This window comes from Odocoileus virginianus, chromosome 27 (genome assembly GCF_023699985.2).
Source record: "Odocoileus virginianus isolate 20LAN1187 ecotype Illinois chromosome 27, Ovbor_1.2, whole genome shotgun sequence".
NCBI lineage: Eukaryota > Metazoa > Chordata > Mammalia > Artiodactyla > Cervidae > Odocoileus > Odocoileus virginianus.
Window position 1 is genome coordinate 23,983,008 of NC_069700.1, and position 20,404 is coordinate 24,003,411.

The following is a 20,404-nucleotide window of genomic DNA, read 5'->3' on the forward strand; positions in this document are numbered from 1 at the left end:
CATGAGTGGAGCTGGTGATGTTAGAACTCACTACACTTCTAAAGAAAAAGGAGATTTTTTTTTTCTTTTGCAGTCACAGATAAGACTTGTTACAGCAGAAGGATACAAAGCAAAATGAGCAAAGGGAAAAGGGAGATGTGGGGGTGAAGTCCAGAGAGAACCAGGTACAAGCTTCCAAGAGTCTTCTCCCTGCAGAGTCACGCAAGACACACATCATCCCTCCAGCAATTAAGTTGTGACAAACTTTGGGAAGTGTTATGAACCAGGGAAGCTCATGAGAGACTCAGTGTCCAAGATTTTCTTGGGGGATTGACCACAAAAGCACCCTCTGCCTAGCATCATCAACATTCCAGACCCTCAGAAGGAAAGCAGGTGTTCCCTATAAGCCTCATTGTTGGCACAGAAATGTAGTTGCATTGAGCCCCTCTTAGCAGTTCGGGTGGTGGGGATGAGAGCAGAGATTTTTTAACTGTTTCCTTTTAAAACTGTTATGAATTAGAATAAAGCTGCAAGACTTGTCTGACACTTCATGATCGATGCACAACAGTTTCCTGTGTCAGGAGGATTTTATGTTAGCTTAAGCTGCACTTAGATAATTTGAGAGTTTAAAGGTTAAACTTTTTATGTATTTGTTTTCTACTGAACTGGAACTTTTAACCCACCTGTAATGTTAAATGTATTCTTTTTTCTTCTAACAAATAGAAATAAGATGTGTTCAGTATTATTTGCTTCTCCTTCCTTTGGTAAAAGTCATGGAAGGCTAAGTATCAATATTTTGGTTTCCTGTAACCCCATTATAAAGAAAGTGAAAGTTTCTCAGTCGTGTCCAACTCTTTGCGAGCCCATGGACTATACAGTCCATGGAATTCTCTAGGCCAGAATACTGAAGTGGGTAGCTGTTCCCTTCTCCAGGAGATCTTCCCAACCCACGGACCGAACACAGGTCTCCCGCATTGCAGGTGGATTCTTTACCAGCTGAGCCACAACAAGGGAAGCCCAAGAATACTGGAGTGGGTAGCCTATCCTTTCTCCAGCGGATCTTCCCAACCCAGAAATCCAGCCAGGGTCTCTTGCATTGCAGGTGGATTCTGTAAAGGGCAGAAATAGAAATTTTGGCTTCTCTGCTCAAGTGTGTGTCAGTCACTAAAATATATATTTAATCTAGGGTAGGAGAAAGTAGAAAGTCTCCCTTTCCCTTTCTTTTTGTACCTCTAACACTGTTCTCTGATTTTTTCCTTATGCAATTCTTTTGGAAACTGATTAACCTAGAGCAAAATTAAAAGGCAGATATCAAAAGCAACTCCCAAAGCAGCAACAAAACAGTCACTCCTGTCACAGGATTAATTTTCAAGGTCTCATTAGAAAGGACCCCCTGGAAGAAAGGGACACAAAGCCCCATTGATCTGACCCAGGGGAAGTCAGTTTTTTGGAATCTATTCCTGGCACTGGTGCGAAAGAATTTAAATCAATGATTTCAGAAAGCAAGTGTCTGATAATCAGTGAAAGTTCCATCTTACTGGTTCTTGTTGGCACTTCCAAGAGGCAGCTGGTGTGCAGGCAGAGACCCTGGCCTGGCTTTCGAGTCAAGTCCAATGCCAAATCACAGCACCATATGACAATGGGCGAATTGTTTAACTGCGAGCTGTAGTGTCCATGTCTGTAAGATAGGATGAATGTTATCTGCCTCATAGGATATTGTGAGCATTATGTTTTTAAGGAGTGGAAAGTGGCTTACAGTCCCTGGCTCAAAAAACATTCACTTTCTTTTCTTATAAAAAGCAACACCATGGTTTCAATTAGTCATTTCGTTCAGTGGCCCATTCATAATGAACTGCCTTGGCTTCCAAAACTTGACCTCTCAAATGCCCTAGGGTGGCAGTAGCTACTGCTGTCCCCAGCTTCTATAATCTCCCATCATGGCCTGGAGAGACTCCAGAAGCCCTGCCAGAGGTGTGGATTATGAGGCCTGTGCTTCCCTGGTGCCTAGATCACATCCTACTCTGTGCTGTGTCTCAAGGGCCATGGAACTCAGAACTCAGGCTTCAGAAGGGCTTGGTGCAGGGCCCCAGGAGGCTCTTATGAGACCAAAGTCTTGGTGAATTTCAGTGGACTGGTCCAAGATATTAACCACGATTTAGGAAATGATTTCTACAGAAACCCATTTTCAAAGTCCGAGAAACTCCTGACTACCAAATAAACTTTTCAAGAACATTGTTCCAAACCAATCTCAAAGTTGACGTTTTACCTTTTCAATCTGCTTCTCTGAAGCTCTTTCTAAACACTTTCAGTGGTGACCATCCCCTCACCCCACCCCATCCCACCCTCAATTCCCATAGCATTTATTGTCTATACCATCCGCTGCCTGTATATTTAGCTCATTTTTTTCTCTTGTGTCTCTCTCATACTTTCAAAAGATGTGAAGTATGTCTTATGTAAGTTTTGTGTTTACCATGGTTGATAGAAGACTATCTGACCTGTTAGAGAGATTACACCAGTATTTGTTAAGGGTTTCGTTTGTTGGTTGGTTGGTTTTAATTTGGCTGTGCTGGGTCTTAGTTGTGGCACACGGGATCTTCGGTCTTGGTTGCACCATGTAGAATCCTTAGTTGCAGCATGTGAACTCTTAGTTGTGGCATGTGAGATCTAGTTCCCGGACCAGGGATCCAATCTGGGCCTGCTGCATCAGGAGCTCCAAGTCTTAGCCACTGCATAACCAGGGATGACCCCTAGTAAATCTAGTTCTGGATGGAAGAATAAATGAAGCTGAAAAACATGCTCAGTTCATCTTCTCCCTGACTCAACATGCAGAGCTTTCCTCCCCATCTCTTCTTTCCTATCTTCTTACCTCTTTAAGATGATGGAAAGGCATTTTGGTGGCTGCTAAGATGATGGAAAGGCATTTTGGTGGCTGCTTCAGAAGCTCAGAGAGCCCAGTGGTCCTTCCTCTTTTTCCCCAGCCATCACCATGGACTAGACCCCTCTGACAAAACATGAACTGGTACTTTTGGGAGAAGTTTTGAACTTTTTTGCCAAATGTGGTGCACAACAGTCCCAAGGTCACACATTCTTATTTGTTGACTCAGTAATGTATATAAGTGGACTTCCCTGTGGCTCAGATGGTTAAGCGTCTGCCTACAATGCAGGGGACCCAGGTTTGATCCCTGGGTTGGGAAGATCCTCTGGAGAAGGAAATGGCACCCCACTCCAGTTCTCTTGCCTGGAAAATCCCATGGATGGAGAAGCCTGTTGGGCTACAGTCCATGGGGTCACAAAAAAAAAAAAAAAAGAGTCAGACACAACTGAGTGACTTCACTTCTAATGTATATAAACTTCTTACCATTGTTCTTCTATGTGCCTTTCTTTTCTTTTTAAAAGAGTAATTTTTTTATTTAAAAGATTTTATGTAGAATATAATATTGATTTTTAGAAGAAAATCTGTTAAGAAAAGAGGCATCAAACACAGTAACTAACACCACTGTACAACCATTTATAGCTTAACTGAATTCCTTGAGAATGTTTTAAAAATAAGTAATAGCCAATTTTAGTCAATCTCTAAAACTCTAATTAACCACATAAAACTTTAAACCCCTCTTTTGTATAACTGAAAATCTATGCAGTATCACTAAGATATATTTTTCCCCCACTTGAACTCTGAGTCTTTAATTAACAAGTCCTACTGTATAGCATAGGGAGCTATATTCAATATCCTGTATAAACCTTAATGGAAGAAATATGAAAATATATGTAATAGTGTATGAATTTCTGATGTACGGCAAAGTGATTTAGTTGTATATACATGTATATACATGCTTCCCAGGTTGGCCAGTGTTAAAGAATCCACCTGCCAAGCAAGACGCACAAGAGACATAGGTTCGATCCCTGGGTTGGGAGGATCCCCTGGAGGAGGAAATGGCAACCCACTCCAGTATTCTTTTTTTTTTTTTTCATTTATTTTTATTAGTTGGAGGCTAATTACTTTACAATATTGTAGTGGTTTCTGCCGTACATTAACATGAATCAGCCATGGATTTACATGTGTTCCCCATCCCGATCCCCCTCCCGCCTCCCTCCCCATCCCATCCCTCTGGGTCTTCCCAGTGCACCAGCCCTGAGCACTCATGCATCCAACCTGGGCTGGTGATCTGTTTCACCCTTGATAGTATACTTGTTTCAATGCTGTTCTCTCAGAACATCCCACCCTCGCCTTCTCCCACGGAGTCCAAAAGTCTGTTCTGTACATCTGTGTCTCTTTTTCTGTTTTGCATATAGGGTTATCATTATCATCTTTTTAAATTCCATATATATGTGTTAGTATACTGTATTGGTCTTTATCTTTCTGGCTTACTTCACTCTGTATAATGGGCTCCAGTTTCATCCATCTCATTAGAACTGATTCAAATGAATTCTTTTTAATGGCTGAGTAATATTCCATGGTGTATATGTACCACAACTTCTTTATCCATTCATCTGCTGATGGGCATCTAGGTTGCTTCCATGTCCTGGCTATTATAAACAGTGCTGCGATGAACATTGGGGTGCATGTGTCCACTCCAGTATTCTTGCCTGGAGAATCCCATGAGCAGAGGAGCCTGGTGGGCTATACAGTCCATGGGGTCGCAAAGAGCCAGACAAACTGAAGCGACTGAGCATGCACTCACCCACATGTATACATATATATACAACTATATATAACTAAATCACTTTACTGTACAGCAGAAACTAACTCAACATTATAAATCGATTTACTTCAATATAATAAATTTTTTTAAAGATGGATTGAGTATGGAGTGGCTATTAATTAAATCCAGTAATTCCAGTAATTAAGTACTTCCCCTTAGAGATAATGTAGAACGGGCCCATGTCAGGAGAAGGCGATGAGAGCTCGCTGAGCATGTTTCCTCTAAAAGTGAGCTAGTTGATATCTTGGGTCAGTGTTTCCTAATCTGGAATACACCACAGAAAGTAGGTCTTGGAACTGTAGAGGCCTTGGTTGTCCGTTCACTTGTTTATGTAAAAAGCACCATGTTTCTCGCCACAGTATCAGTTTACTGTCGAAGGGGACAGCAACGAGTAGGATGGAATTTGGTTTTGTCCAAGCACTTCCCTGGTGGCTCAGTGTCCGCCTGCAATGCAGGAGACCTGAGTTCGATCCCTGGGTTGGGAAGATCTTCTGGAGGAGGGCATGGCAACCCACTCCAGTATTTTTGCTTAGAGAATTCCCATGGACAGAGGAGCCTGGCGGGCTACAGTCCATGGGGTCACAAAGAGACGGACGTGACTGAGTGACCAATGCTTGCTCTTCCTCTTCTGACCACAGAGGGGAGCATTGGGATCATTTAAAGATGCTTAGCATTCTCTCACGACAGACAAAAAACTTAAATGACACAAAGTGTTGTCTGAGTCTTTTCAGGATTGGTTTTCCTAGATGAATTCTTTCACAATATGTGTTTACAAAAAAAAAGGATGAAAGGGAAACCCAAGCTTCTTTTAATGATTTGGTATGTTTTCTTTAATGTGTAATCTAAAATAGAAGCAAAAACATCTACCTGAACTAAAGGAAAAATTTTTTGGTGTTTTTTCAATTGAATTGTAGTTTATTTGGGGCTTCCCAGGTCGCTCAGTGGATGAAATCTGCCTGCAGTGCAGGAGATGCTGGAGATGTGGGTTCAACCCCTGGTGGGGAAGATCCCCTGGAGGAGGTCTTGGCAACCCACTCCAGTAGTTTATTTACTATATTGTGTATAGTTTTAGGGGTAGAGCAGAGTGATTCAGTATTTTTTCAGCATATACTTCATTATATGTTATTACAAGATAATGGGTATAATTTCCTGTGCTGTCCAGTACATCCTTACTGCTTATCTATTTTAGTAGTTTGTATCTCTTAATCCCATACCCCTAATTTGTCCTTCCACCGTCTCTCTCCCTTTGTTAGCCACAATTTTGTCTTCTATACCTATGAGTATGTTTCTGTTTTTCCTGTACATTAATTTGTATTTTTTTTTTTTAGATTCTACATATAGGTGATATCATACAGTATTTGCCTTTCTCTGTCTGACTTACTTTACTAAGCACAATATTCTCTAGGTCCATCAGTGTTGCTGCAAATGCAGTATTTCATTCTTTTTATGGCTGAGTAATATTCTATGGCATGTATGTACTACATCTTCTTAATCCAATCATCTGTTAATGGGCGATTGGGTTGCTTCTATGTCTTGGCTATAGTAAATGATGCTGCTATCAACATTGGGGTACATGTATTTTTTTTAATTAGTATCTTCATGTTTTCTGGATATATACCCAGGAACGAAATTGTTGGTTCATGTGGTGGTTCTAGTTTTGGTTTTATAAGGAACCTCTATACTGTTTTCCATAGTGGCTGCACCAATTTACATTCCCAGCAGCAGTGTACAAGGGTTTCATTTCCTCCACATCCTCTCCAGCATTTGTTATTTGTAGACTTTTTTGATGACAGTCATTCTGACCAGTGTGAGGGGATGTTTCATTGTGGTTTTGAGTTTCATTTCTCTAGTAATTAGTAATGTTGAGCATCTTGTTCATGTGCTTGTTAGCCATCTGTATGTCTTTGATGTATAGCAGTATAATTTTATTGGTTGGTGGTATTTTGTTGGTTGTGGTATTTTATAATACCGTGATGAGTAAAGATGTGAAATAATTTTGTTTGGCCTAGAGCGAGAACTTCCAAGCATACTGTGTTCAGTAATACTCTATAAACTTATAAGCCTCCTTGCTCAATAGGGTGTGAAAGAACCCTATTTTTGGTATTGAGTTTATGAGATTTTAGGTATAGTTTCTGAGGCTTATTTAAAATTACTGTGTTTTATTTGCATAATATATGATTTGCTAATTTGTATTTCAAAGAGATTGAATCTTTAAAAATATCTTTGCTTTCGACTAACTTGCCTAAGTGTTGTAATTTGTTATTTCTAAAATTCTAATATGTGCTGGTATAATATTTTATATTGTATATTAATAAAATTAAAAATCCTGACTTTCCCATTTTATTTGTAGTGAAGATAGTTTACTCCATATAAACAATATAGTAAAACTATAGTGGCAGAATAAAATTGTAAAGTGAACCCCTCAGAGATAATATAACATCTCTTTGTTCATAACATCTAGTTGTTTTCAAAGATACTCTTTACTAACATGCTTTTAACTTAAATATTTTAACTGTTTGTGGCTAATACTGTGTATTCTTTTGTTCACCTTCAAAGAAGGTTATATTTTTTGACACATGTTTTTCTTTTTAAGGTTGCATTTTGGACATTTGCATTTGTCCTGTCTCATCCCAATATCCACAGGACCATTATGGAAGGCATATCATCTGTGTTTGGCACAGCAGGTACTAACACTGAATTAAATTGCATAATTGCAGGCACATCTAATAATGTGTGCTTGTCACACATTCCGGGTAAAGTTAAATGCCCATAATTTAATAGAATTTCAAAATAATCCAAGTTGAACACAATTTATATGTTTCAAAATATAAGTTGATCAGGTAGAATCTTAGAATTTAATCAAGGATTTTAGAATTCATCTGGACCAACTCCCTTGTTTCCAAATAATGAAACAGATTATAATTTGCCCAACTTTCCTGTTTAAATACAAGTGTAATACACAGGGCTTTTCTTCTAATCTCCTGGCCCGTTGCCTCAACTGAACTCCAAGTCCATAGTTTTGGAATTCAGGATTTTCCACATTTTATAAAAGTAATATGGTGCATATTCCTTATACTACTTAACAGTACTAGTGGGATATGGATGTTAGTTCCAAAGGAACTTTTAAAATGTTATAATTTTTAAATGTTCTGTGGCCTTGAACTGCAGGTAGAGATTTCTACTTTGCCATTTTGGTTCAGATTTGGGCTCATCAGTTGTCATCTGTTTTAAAAAGCAGAAGCTTGAGTGGAGAAAATTCCAATCCTTGTTTATTCAGCATAATTTTACCTGTTTCTGAGAGTAGATTTACAAAAAAAAACTTCAATCTGTCAAATTATGTATTCTAATGTAAAAAAAAGCAATAAATGACTTGGTACTCTTGGAAGAACACAAAATAATAGTAGGGCAAAATGATGTGATGACAATTAATAGTTATTCCCTTCTCCCCTTCATGATTGCTGAAAATATTTTATTTGGATTTTTAAACTTATTTTGACTACTTCCTTTCAAGTTAAGCCAAAAATCAAATTGACTTGGCCAACATGGATATAGAAGCCGTATTGCCTCTGAGATTTGAGTGTGAACTGGGCACTGCTAGGTCGTATTTCATGGAAGTGATGAGCATTAGAATCATTGAGTCCCGACTACTCTGACAAGTTAGATTCTGGAGATATGAGAGTGGTGGACGTAAGACAAGATGACTTGTGTTTATGGAGCTTATATCTGCAAAGCTAACAGAAATGTGCGTGCCTGCATGTCTATAGATGACAAAGGGAATGCATCCTTGATCATCACATACTCTCCTTTATCTTACCAGAGTCTTCTCCTGACACAGAGTTCTCCAAATTCCTGGTCTTTCAGAAATAAAAAGGTAGTATGGGTGGTGGTTGGGCTAATATAAGAAGCCTATCTGACCCAAAGGCCACAATAGAAGCATAATATTAATCAAAATTTTTACTGCGTTTGAATCTTGAACTCTAAAACGCAGTTCTAGAGGAGAAAGAGAAAATCTTTTGTCGTCTTCTATATTCCTGTTTTAGAACCTGTTATTCTCCTCTAACAGGCTTCCCAGGTGGTGCTAGTGGTAAAGAACCCTCCTGCCAGTGTAGGAGATATAAGAGATGCAGGTTCGATTCCTGGGTTAGGAAGATCCCCTGGAGGAGGGCATGGCAGTCCACTCCAGTATTCTTGCCTGGAGCATCCCATGGACAGAGGAGCCTGGTGGGCTACAGTCCATACTGTCACACAGAATCGGACAAGACTGAAGCAACTTAGCATGAACACATTCCCCTCTAACAGGAAAAAAAAAAAATCTTCAAATAGGTACCAGTGTACTAACTGTATTATGTCATTGCTCTCAGTTTATGAGACTCTTGTAGAATTGAAATTACTCTAAAATGTATCAAACATTTTTTGCCATGCTTATACAGAAGCAGTTCGTGTCAATTCATGAATATGATATAGCAGTTCAAGAATTTAGATAATGGGAGAGGAAGCCACAGATCTTTGGAAGTTGATATCAGGGGAGATACCCATATGCCCAAACAAAGGGTTCTGTCAAAGGAAGAACATTAAAAGTGGATGAAATAACCTGACACAGCATGACATTTCTCCGATTTTTATGCTTTTTTTCTATTAGAAGATTGCCTTTTCCTTCTTTGAAGATGTCTTGGGTTAATTTCCAACTCAGAATCTCACTAGCCTCACCACTAGAGCCCATCTCAGGCATTTTCCCCAACTTACTTATACAATAAGTCTTAGGGAAAAGCTACTGTTGAATACTTGGTCCTTTATGTCCGGCTTCTTTCATTTGGTATAATGTTATATTTTGTATGATGATATTTTAGATTAGCTGATTTTCATGTTTCAACCCCCTTGCATTCCTGAGATAAACCTTTAGTCATGGTATATAATTCATATAAAACATATGATTTTTATATATGTTGCTGGATTCAGTATGTTAGTATTTTGTTGAGGAATTTTGCATCTTTATTAATAAGATTGATTTATAGTTTTCTTTCTTGTGATATCTTTGTCTAGTTTTGCTATCAGAATCAGTTCAGTTCAGTTGCTCAGTTATGTCTGACTCTTTGCAACCCATGGACTGCAGCACACCAGGCCTCCTTGTCCATCACCAACTCCCCGAGCTTACTCAAACTCATGTCCATCAAGTTGGTGATGCCATCCAACCATCTCATCCTCTGTTGTCCCCTTCTCCTTCCGCCTTCAATCTTTCCCAGCATCAGGGTCTTTCCCAAAGAGTCAGTTCTTCACACTGGGTAGCCAAAATATTGGAGTTTCAGCTTCAGCATCAGTCCTTCCACTGAATATTCAGGACTGATATCCTTTAGGATGGACTGGTTGGATCTCCTTGCAGTCCAAGGGACTCTCAAGAGTCTTCTCCGACACTATAGTTCAAAAGCATCAATTCTGCAGTGCTCAGCTTTCTTTATAGTCCAATTCTCACATCCATATATGACTACTGGAAAAACCAGAGCCTTGCCTAGATGGACCTTTGTTGGCAAAGTAATGTCTCTGCTTTTTAATATGCTGTCTAGGTTTGTTAGAGCTTTTCTTCCAAGGAGCAAGCATCTTTTAATTTCATGGCTACAGTCACCATCTGCAGTGATTTTGCAGCCCAAGAAAATAAAGTCTGTCACTGTTTCCATTGTTTCCCCATCTACATGCCATGAAGTGATGGGACCAGATGCCATGATCTTAGTTTTTTGAATGTTGAGTTTTAAGCCAACTTTTTTACTCTCCTCTTTCACTTTCATCAAGAGGCTCTTTAGTTGCTCTTTGCTTTCTGGCATGAGGGTGATATCATCTGCAAATCTGAGGTTATTGATATTTCTCCCGACAATCTTGATTCTAGCTTGTGCTTCATCCAGCCTGCTGTTTCTCATGATATACTCTGCTAGTAGTTTAGTGGGTAAAGCATCCGCCTGCAATGCAGGAGACCTGGGTTCTATCCGTTCGTCAGGAAGTTCCCCAGGCGAAGGAAATGGCAACCCACTCTAGTATCCTTGCCTGGAAAATTCCATGGACAGAGGAGCCTGGGGCTATAGTCCATGGGGTCACAAAGAGTTGGACACAACTGAGTGACTAAAACACACACTCTGCATACAAGTTAAATAAGCAGGGTGACAATATACAGCCTTGACATACTCCTTTCCTTATTTGGAACTGGTCTGTTGTTCCATGTCCAGTTCTAACTGTTGCTTCTTGACCTGCATACAGATTTCTCAGGAGGCAGGTCAAGTGATCTAGTATTTCCATCTCCTTCAGAATTTTCCACAGTTTGTTGTGATCCATACAATCAAAGGCTTTGGCATAGTCAATAAAGCAGAAGCAGATGTTTTTCTGGAACTCTAGCTTTTTTGATGACAATGATCTCTGGTTCCTCTGCCTTTTCTAAATCCAGTTTGAACATCTGGAAGTTCACAGTTCACATACTGTTGAAGCCTGGCTTGGAGAATTTTGAGCATTACTTTGCTAGCATGTGAGATGAGTGTAATTGTGCAGTAGTTTGAACATTCTTTGGCATTGCCTTTCTTTGGGATTGGAATGAAAACTGACCTTTTCCAGTCCTGTGGCCACTGCTGAGTTTTCCAAATTTGCTGGCATATTGAGTGCAGCATTTTCACAGTATCATCTTGTAGGATTTGAAATAGATGAACTGGAATTCCATCACCTCCACTAGCTTTGTTCATAGTGATGCTTCCTAAGGCCCACTTGACTTCGCATTCCAGGATGTCTTGCTCTAGGTGGGTAATCACACCATTGTGATTATATGGGTTGTGAAGATCTATTTTGTATAGTTCTTCTCTGTATTCTTGCCACCTCTTCTTAATATCTTATGCTTCTGTTAGGTCGATACTACTTCTGTCCTTTATTGAGCCCATCTTTGCATGAAATGTTCCCTTGGTATCTCTAATTTTCTTAAAGAGATCTCTAGTCTTTCCCATTCTGTTGTTTTCCTCTATTTCTTTGCATTGATCTCTGAGGATGGCTTTCTTATCTCTCCTTGCTATTCTTTGGAACTCTGCATTCAAATGGGAATATGTTTCCTTTTCTCCTTTGCCTTTAGCTTCTCTTCTTTTCTTAGCTATTTGTAAGTCCTCCCCAGACAACCATTTTGCCTTTTTGCATTTCTTTTTCTTGGGTATGGTCTTGATCACTGCCTCCTGTACAGTGTCACAAACCTCTGTCCATAGATCTTCAGGCACTCTGTCTATCAGATCTAATCCCTTGAATCTATTTCTCACTCCCACTGTATAATCATAAGGGATTTGATTTAGGTCAAATGAATGGTCTAGTGGTTTTCCCTAGTTTCTTCAATTTAAGTCTAAATTTGGCAATAAGGTGTTCATGATCTGAGCCACAGTCAGCTCCCAGTCTTGTTTTTGCTGACTGCATACAGCTTCTCCATCTTTGACTGCAAAGAATATGATCAATCTGATTTCGATATTGACCATCTGGTGATGTCCATGTGTAGAGTCTTCTCTTATGTTGTTTGAAGAGGGTATTTGCTATGACCAGTGTGTTCTCTTGGCAAAACTCTGTTAGCCTTTGACCTGTTCCATTTTGTACTCCAAGGCCAAGCTTGCCTGTTACTCCAGGTATCTCCTGACTTCCTACTTTTGCATTCTATTCCCCTATAATGAAAAGGACATCTTTTTTGGGTGTTAGTTCTAGAAGGTCTTGTAGGTCTTTATAGAACTATTCAACTTCAGCTTCTTCAGCATTAGTGGTTGGGGCATAGACTTGGATTACTGTGATATTGAATGTTTGCCTTGGAAACAAACAGAGATCATTCTGTCATTTTTGAGATTGTATTCAAGTACTGCATTTCGTCTTTTGTTGTCTATGACAGCTACTCCATTTCTGCTAAGGAATTCATGCCCACAGTAGTAGATATAATTGTCATCTGAGTTAAATTTGCCCATTCCAGTCCATTTTAGTTTGCTGATTCCTAAAATGTCGATGTTCACCCTTGCCATCTCTTGTTTGACCACTTCCAATTTGCCTTGATTCATGGACCTAATATTCCAGGTTCCTACGCAATGTTGCTCTTTATAGCATCGGACTTTACTTCCATCACCAGTCACAACTGGGTGTTGTTTTTGCTTTGGTTCCATCTCTTCATTCTTCCTGGAATTATTTCTCCACTGATCTCCAGTAGCATATTAGGCACATACCACCCTCGGGAGTTCATCTTTCAGTGTCCTATCTTTTTGCCTTTTCATACTGTTCATTGGGTTCTCAAGGCAAGAATCCTGAAGTGGTTTGTCATTCCCTTCTCCAGTGGACCATGTTTTGTCAGAACTCTCCAGCATGACCCGTCCGTCTTGGGTGGCCCTACACAGCATGGCTCATAGTTTCACTGAGTTAGACAAGGCTGTGGTCCATGTGATCAGAATGGTTAGTTTCTTGTGATTGTGGTTTTCATTCTGTCTGCCCTCTGATGGAGAAGGATTAGAGGCTTATGGAAGCTTCTGATGGGAGAGACCGACTGAGGGAAAAACTGGGTCTTATTCTGATGGGTGGGGCCACACTCAGTAAATCTTTAATCCTGTTTTCTGTGGGGCTGTGTTCCCTCCCTGTTGTTTGACCTGAGGCCAAACTGTGGTGGAGGTGATGAAGATAATTGCAGCCTCCTTCAAAAGGCCCCATGTATGCCCTGCTGCATTCAGTGCCCCCAACCCTGCAGCAGACTGCCACCAACCCACGCCTCTGCCAGAGACTCCTGAACACTCAAGGGCAAGTCTGGGTCAGTCTCTTGTGGGGTCACCACTCCTTTCTCCCGGGTCCTGGTGTGCATAAGGTTTTGTTTGTGCCCTCCAAGAGTCTGTTTCCCCAGTCCTGTGAAAGTTCTGGAGGCTCTTTGGTGGGGTTAATGGCGACCTCCTCCAAGAAGGCTTATGCCATACACAGGCGTACTTTACCCACAGCCCCTGACCCTGCAGCAGGCCACTGCTAACGTGTATCACCACAGGAGACACTCAAACACAGTTCTGGCTCAGTCTCTGTGGGGTCTCTGGGTCCTGGTGCATACAAAGTTTGTTTGAACCCTCTGAGCATCTCTGGTGGGTATGGGTTTGATTCTAAATGCAGTTTCGCCCCTCCTACCATCTGGCTGGGGCTTCTCCTTTGCCCTTGGATGTGGGGTATCTTTTTTTGGTGGGATCCAACATTCTCCTGTCAATGGTTGTTCAGCAGTGAGTTGTAATTTTGGAGTTCTCACAGGAGAAGATGAGTGCATGTCCTTCTACTCTGCCATCTTGGGAGGTATCAGAATAATTTGGCTTTATAGAATGACTGCAGAATATTCCTCTCTCTTATATTTTTTTGAAAGAGTTTGGCAACCTATAGCTACACTGACCATGAAAAAAGAGAGGGCACAAATGACTAAAACCATGAATGAGGGAGATGTTTTCCCAGTGAACTTAAAGATATAAAGAAGATTATAGGGAAAAATAATCTGACCATGCCTACATACACACACACACACACACACACACACACACACATGTAAGTAAGTAAGTGTTGGTTGCTCAGTCGTGCCCAACTCTTTGCAGCCCCATGGACTGCAGCCCACCAGGCTCCTCTGTCCATGAGATTTTCCAGGCAAGGATACTGGAATGGGTTGCCATTTCCCTCTCCAGGGAATCTTCCTGACCCAGGATCTCCTGCACTGCAGGCAGATTCTTTATCAACTGAGCTGCAAGGGAAGCCATATATATGTGAGTGTGTAGTAAATTGGTTACCACAATAAATTTAGTTAACTTCCATCACCACATGTATGTTCTTGTGATAAGAACTTTTAAAGACCAACTTAAGTAAGTATCAGCTATATAATACAGTATTGTTAGCTATGGTTACCCAGGCTGTGCATTACATCAGCAGAACAATATGGGATACTTTGAAAATTTTAGTGTGATCCTTACACAGGAGCTGTGTTAATCTTCTCTGAATCTTTGCAATTTCAGTATATGTGTTGCTGAAGTGAAAACTATGTAATTCTTCTTGGAGTTTGTGTCTTGTTAGGAGTTTGTCTATTTCATGTAGGTTATTTAACTTGTTGGCATACAGTTGTTCATGGTTTTCCCCATAATCTTCTTTATATCTGTAAGTTCTCTAGGAAAACATCTCTCTCATGCATGGTTTTAGTAATCTGTGCCCTCTTTCTTTTTTCATGGTCAGTGTAGCTAAAAGGTTGCCGATTTTTTTTCAGAGAGCTAACTGACAGTTTTGTTGATTTGATCTTATTTTTACTATTGATTTTCTGTTCTCTATTTCATTATTTCTGTTTCAGTCTTTATTATTTAACCCTTTGTCTCTCCTTACCGATATTCTCTGTTTAGTTCTTTAGACATGATTTATTTAATTCTTTGAATATATTTAAAATATCAGATTTAACGTCTTTCCTTAGTAAGTCCAATATTTGAGTTTCTTCAGGAACAGGTTCTGCTGATTGCTTTTCCCCTGTATGGTCTATATATTCTTGTTACATGTCACATTTCATATTTTTGTCATGTGTCTTGCAATTTTTTGTTGAAAACTGAGCATTTTAAATAATATACCATGGTAACCCTGGAAATCAGATTCTCCTCTCTGCTCAGAGTCTTTTTTTTTTTCATTGCCACTTGTTATTTTTCCTTGTTTGTTCACAGAAGTAAACTCCAAAAATATTTGATGTTGTTAAATGTTATGTGAAAAAGAAAAGAGCAGATTAGGTATGATCAGGAGTGCCAGAGCTGGAGAAAAGTGAAAGTGGCTCAGTCATGTCTGACTCTTTGTGACCCCATGGACTATACAGTCCATGGAATTCTCCAAGCCAGAATACTAGGGTGGGTACCCTATCCCTTCTCCAGTGGATCTTCCCAACCCAGGAATGGAACCCGGGTCTCCTAGATTGTAGGCAGATTCTTTACAAAATGAACTATCACGGAAGCCCAGAAGGAGGTGGTAGCATTAAATAGTTGGATCAGAGCTGACCTTCCTGGAAAGGTGAGATTTGAGTAAGGACTTAAAGATGGTTAGGAGTTAGCACATATCTGGAGGAAAAGCCTGTTAGAGTTAGATATTGCAGGTGTGGCCTCACTGCGTTCTCACAAAGTTCTTGTAGGCATTCACTTTGGGTCCTGTTTAGACTGTGTTTTCTTTTTTCTTTTTTTAGACAGTGTTTTCAAGCAGTTTTCTTTTCTGATTTAGGATTCCCACTGTGAGTGTCTGCTTGAGAGCAGAAGGTCATAACATCTTAAAAACAAACAATAGCAAATAAAAATGCATTTAAATTGTTACCTGGTTGCATTTGACCCTTTTCACCTGCTTGTTTTGATTTGGGGTAGCATACACAGCACATTGGTTTGTTTTTTTGTGATTTTTTTGGCCTGTGTATTTTGGTTTTGGTTCTTCGTGGCCATTCAGTTGTATTGCACATTTAGTTGAGGGGAAAAAGTAGTAAATTTTTTTCTGTTAATTTAAAAGAAATCAAATTTAAACATAAATACACCTGCATATAAATAATTCCATAAAACATCAGGAATTGTTTTTTTGTCTTAAATAAAAATCATGATTTGTGGATCATAAAAGACACACTACAAAATTTTCATTGGATTGCAATTTTTTGTTTGAAAATTTGATTCATGCCTTTCTACCCTGTCACTTAGTAATTATGTGACTTTGGATAAAAGAGCAAAGTTACTCAGAGCCAACCAATAACATTTCTTGATACCACTGAGTCCTGATTTAGCAGCAGTTCTGCCTGGGAACAGACCAACACTATCGAGTGACTGGATGCTATTACCTGGCGACACTGACTCAGTGGCCACACTCATCATGTACTGGTGAGAAAGGATTTTCTCTCATATTTATAAACAAGCATAAAAACTAGCAGAGTGATAAAGGAGGCTCAGGTCCTATGGTGGTGTTCTGGGCAAATTTGATGTCATTTGCATCATTTTAATTAATTAAATTTAATGGTATTGAAGCACATTTATTCTTGAGGTCTTCTCTCTCATCACCTCTTACCCATCTTATAACATGTGTGCAATTTTTATCTGCTTGGATGTGTCCCAATATCTTCTTGTCTAACCTAGAACAGCATTCTTGGAGGATTCCATCATGGTATATCAAAGACCTGGGTCCCTCCAGCTAACTGAAGAAGCTTATTCTCATCACCCCTCTACAGCCTGCCAGGACTCAATGGCTGATAGCCAAGGTTGTGTCTATGATAGAGCCTTGGCCTTTATGCCACACATCAACCAGAATATTGAAGAAAGAGATCATGTAGCAGAAGCTAAGGCCACTCCAGTGGAGTTATGAATGGAGAAAGGTTATTTTATTTATTTATTTTTTACGTGATTACTAAGATTAATTCAACAGCTACACCCACTCCTGCCTTGTAAAAATAACAGGCTCCTCTCAAGCTTACATTGTGATGTGAGTACAGGTTTGTTGTTTTCAATGACAGCTTTACAAAAAAAGTATTAGTTGCTCAGTCGTGTCCAATTCTTTGCGACCCCAGGAGCCTGCCAGGCTCTTCTGTCTGTGGGGTTTCCCAGGCAAGAACTGCTAGCCAGACAACATGAATCTAATATGGACATTTTGTAAGTTCTGGCATATCACACAGGAAATTTTTTACATAGTCTCATTTTCCTTTGCTAGCCCAGCTTTTAAAAATCCTAGAATAAACTCAGAAAACATTAAATTATGACAGAGCTGTTCACAAACTACTTCTCATCCATCAATCTTGGAGAACATATGTAGGTTACTTAAGAAAATGTTTATAAATGCAGATTTCATTGGAAACCTGCTCCAAATGTTTAATTTTGTTACCTTCTTTTCTCCTTGGACCTAAAGTCCTAGATGGTATCATTTTTGGAGCTCAGAACTTGTTACTTGCCAATCCACTCACATAGGTACAAAGACCAGGGTGAAATTTTCACATATAATATCTGACCCGTGAGAGATTTCCCAGGAGGCTAGATTTCCTCCACTATTTTCTGCTTTGAATGCCTGAAGTGTGTCTTGTGACACTAACTCAGGAGATTTTGTGTGAAGTCACTCTGTCCTCATTTATTGCTTAGCTTTCAGTAAGTGGAAAGAGATACTTCTGATGGCTGCAGATTATTTACAAGCTTGGAGATAGGTCCTACTCTGGCACTTCTCATTTTATTAAGTCTTTCACTATCTCACTCCAGCGTAGCACAGTTAATCTGCTTTGTTTATTCTCTACATTTTTCATTCGGACACAGTTCTTTTCTCTGAGTGTTCCTTTAGAGAATTATTCAGGCATTTGGATAACTTTTTTTCCTCTTTAGAGATAAAGGTGTTCAAGCCAGGTCAACATCTCTCCAGAGAATGCAATCCAGAAATTTAGAATTATTATGCAGGATTTATAAAGAAAGGTATTTCTAGATCAAAATTGATTTTTACCTTTTATTATCTACCCATTGTCGTCTTGTTTTGTCAATATCTCTACCTTTTACTTATTATAAATTAGGTTGTATCCTTTATTCTTTGAAAAAGACCATCATAATTATGAAGCAGCCTTCATTATATATTTCAGTAAATAGAGAAATTGATAACCTCTTTTTAATATATGAAAGAAATATTTCTGAAGATAAATAGGATATTGTTTTTTCAGAAGAGACTCTTATGTGGTTGTCTTGGTATAGTTGCATTAATCTTTTCTTTAAATGATATAATGGGATTTGGTATGTTTTTATATGTGTGTGTATATATAGAAGAAGTAGGGGGATCAATCTTTTGATTCTTGACTCTATCTTCTATCTGTCTTAATAACCTGTTCTAAGCACCACTGCAGTCCTTGGTATCTTTCTCAATTCATTGTTATCACTGCTTCGTTCATTCCTGGTCTGTAGTTATGAACATCCAACTGAAGCTGATGATTAGAGTCTCCCTCTGAAAGGTTATTGCTTATAATTTTTCAGTGGGTGTCAAGCAGAGTGCCGTGCACCAGTTAGCAATATCAGGGGAGGACTCTAAACACTTCTGCCCACTGCACCTTGGTATCAGAGTTGCCCAGGATAACACAGGGCTGTCAGGCACTGGCTGCAACAATGCTAAACTCACGTAGAACAGAAAGAGAGCGAGATCAGCTGCAGCAGTGGGTGTGGGTCCCCTGTGGCCAGCGTGTCTCTCCCTGGAGCTGATGAAGAAGAGTTGGCCTCTTTGAACCCCTCTCACACCTCAGTGAAAGGAACCCTGTCCTCTTCCCTCTCGGGGCAGATGTAACGGGGAGCTGGACAGGTGCCTCGTTCTGCGCTTGCATTAAGCACAGACAAAACGGTGTTTGCTGCCCCTGAAACAAGGAAAGGTATTCCCACACCAGGTGACGAGCCTGGCACCGGCTGTTGTCTCTTTGTGTCTTATTGAGGAACAGTTCCAGGCTTAAGGCCCACCTTTGTGTTGGGGTCGAAAGACTGAACGTGAGACCACCTTTCCCAGCAATAGGAATCTGTGTCTTTGATAATAAGAATTTATCCTGAATCCTTCAGATGCCAAAAAGTCATATCCACTGGAAAAGTCAGAAGAACCAGACCTGGAAGTTCAGGAATGATGGAGGTGTCTGTAAGAAGCTGGTGGCTGGAGGGGAAGATCTGAAGGAATTGTGACTTGCCAAGCTCCACTACAGTCCCTAAAGCCCTGATGCCCGTCTTCATCATTCGTGGGCAATCTCTAGGCTTTTTCTTTGCTTTTCCCAGTCTGTATCCACCACAAACAGCTTCAGCTGTTTTTAAGCCTCCCTTTCCACTTTACTTCTGTTGTTCCTATTAATTTAACTGGTATTTTTCTTATATAAAGCTATTGGTTTGGGGTAGGACCCTTAGAGAGGAAACTATTAATAACATTAAAAATACATATATATGTGAAAGTGAAGATGCTCAGTCATGTCCAACTGTTTGCGACCCCATGGACTATAGCCTACCAGGCTCCTCCATCCATGGGATTTTCAGGCAAGAGTACTGAAGCAGTTTTCCAGTACCTTTTCCAGGAGATCTTCCCAACCCAGGGATTGAACCCCAGTTTCCTGCATTGTAGACAGATGCTTTACCGTCTGAACCACCAGGGAAGTCCCATATTTATAAAGCATTTAAATAGAGAAAAACACATATTATGTTCCTATATGGGAAGGTTTAATATCATGAAAATGCCAACACTTTTCAAATTAATCTATGCTTAATTAATTATAAAAAGAATTCCAATGGTTTGGAGGGGGAGGAAATTAATGAAATGACTTAAATATTTTTTGAAGAAGAAATGCGATTAGAAAGACTATTAGAAGCATGAATTAGTAAGGCCATATTTTCCCAACCAGATTTTAAAACTTATTAGAAAGCTGCTATAAGAGTATACAACTTCACAACAAACTGTGGAAAATTCTAAAAAAAATAAAAATAAAAATAAAAGGAGTATACAACTGCCCCAGGACAAATAATTGATCATTATAGCCCTTGTTTGCTAACCTTTTGCCGCAATAAAAAGCAAATTCAGATTCTTTTCTGCCAAAGCTAAAAAATAAATTATTAGAAAAAAGTCATTTTTCTATTTTGTTCTACATTCTCGAGGTCAAGTTTCTAAACTACCAGCATTTGCAATGAGCTAATATTCTATAGACCTGCAGTCATTAGAGAGACTATATTTATAGTCAGTTTATAGGGAAGAGCAGTGAACTAAAAACTCTACAGCCTAGC

At 39.6% G+C, this 20,404-nt stretch overlaps 1 protein-coding gene and 1 non-coding gene across 6 annotated transcripts in view; one reads left to right on the forward strand and one right to left on the reverse strand.

The window, feature by feature from the left end:
• CYP39A1 (cytochrome P450 family 39 subfamily A member 1) overlaps window positions 1-20,404 on the forward strand; it is a 95,361-nt gene that overhangs the window by 35,356 nt on the left and 39,601 nt on the right. For 4 of the 5 annotated variants that reach the window (XM_070456340.1, XM_070456339.1, XM_070456338.1 and 1 more), the window contains one exon: window positions 7,273-7,363. The exons of the other annotated variant lie outside the window; for it this stretch is intronic. In XM_070456340.1, coding sequence (XP_070312441.1) covers window positions 7,273-7,363 — 91 coding nt within the window. The remainder of the gene's footprint in view (window positions 1-7,272; window positions 7,364-20,404) is intronic. 5 annotated transcript variants of the gene reach the window in all.
• Window positions 14,589-14,695, reverse strand: LOC139031662 (U6 spliceosomal RNA). Its single transcript, XR_011484166.1, has one exon. It is a non-coding gene; the product is annotated as a U6 spliceosomal RNA (small nuclear RNA).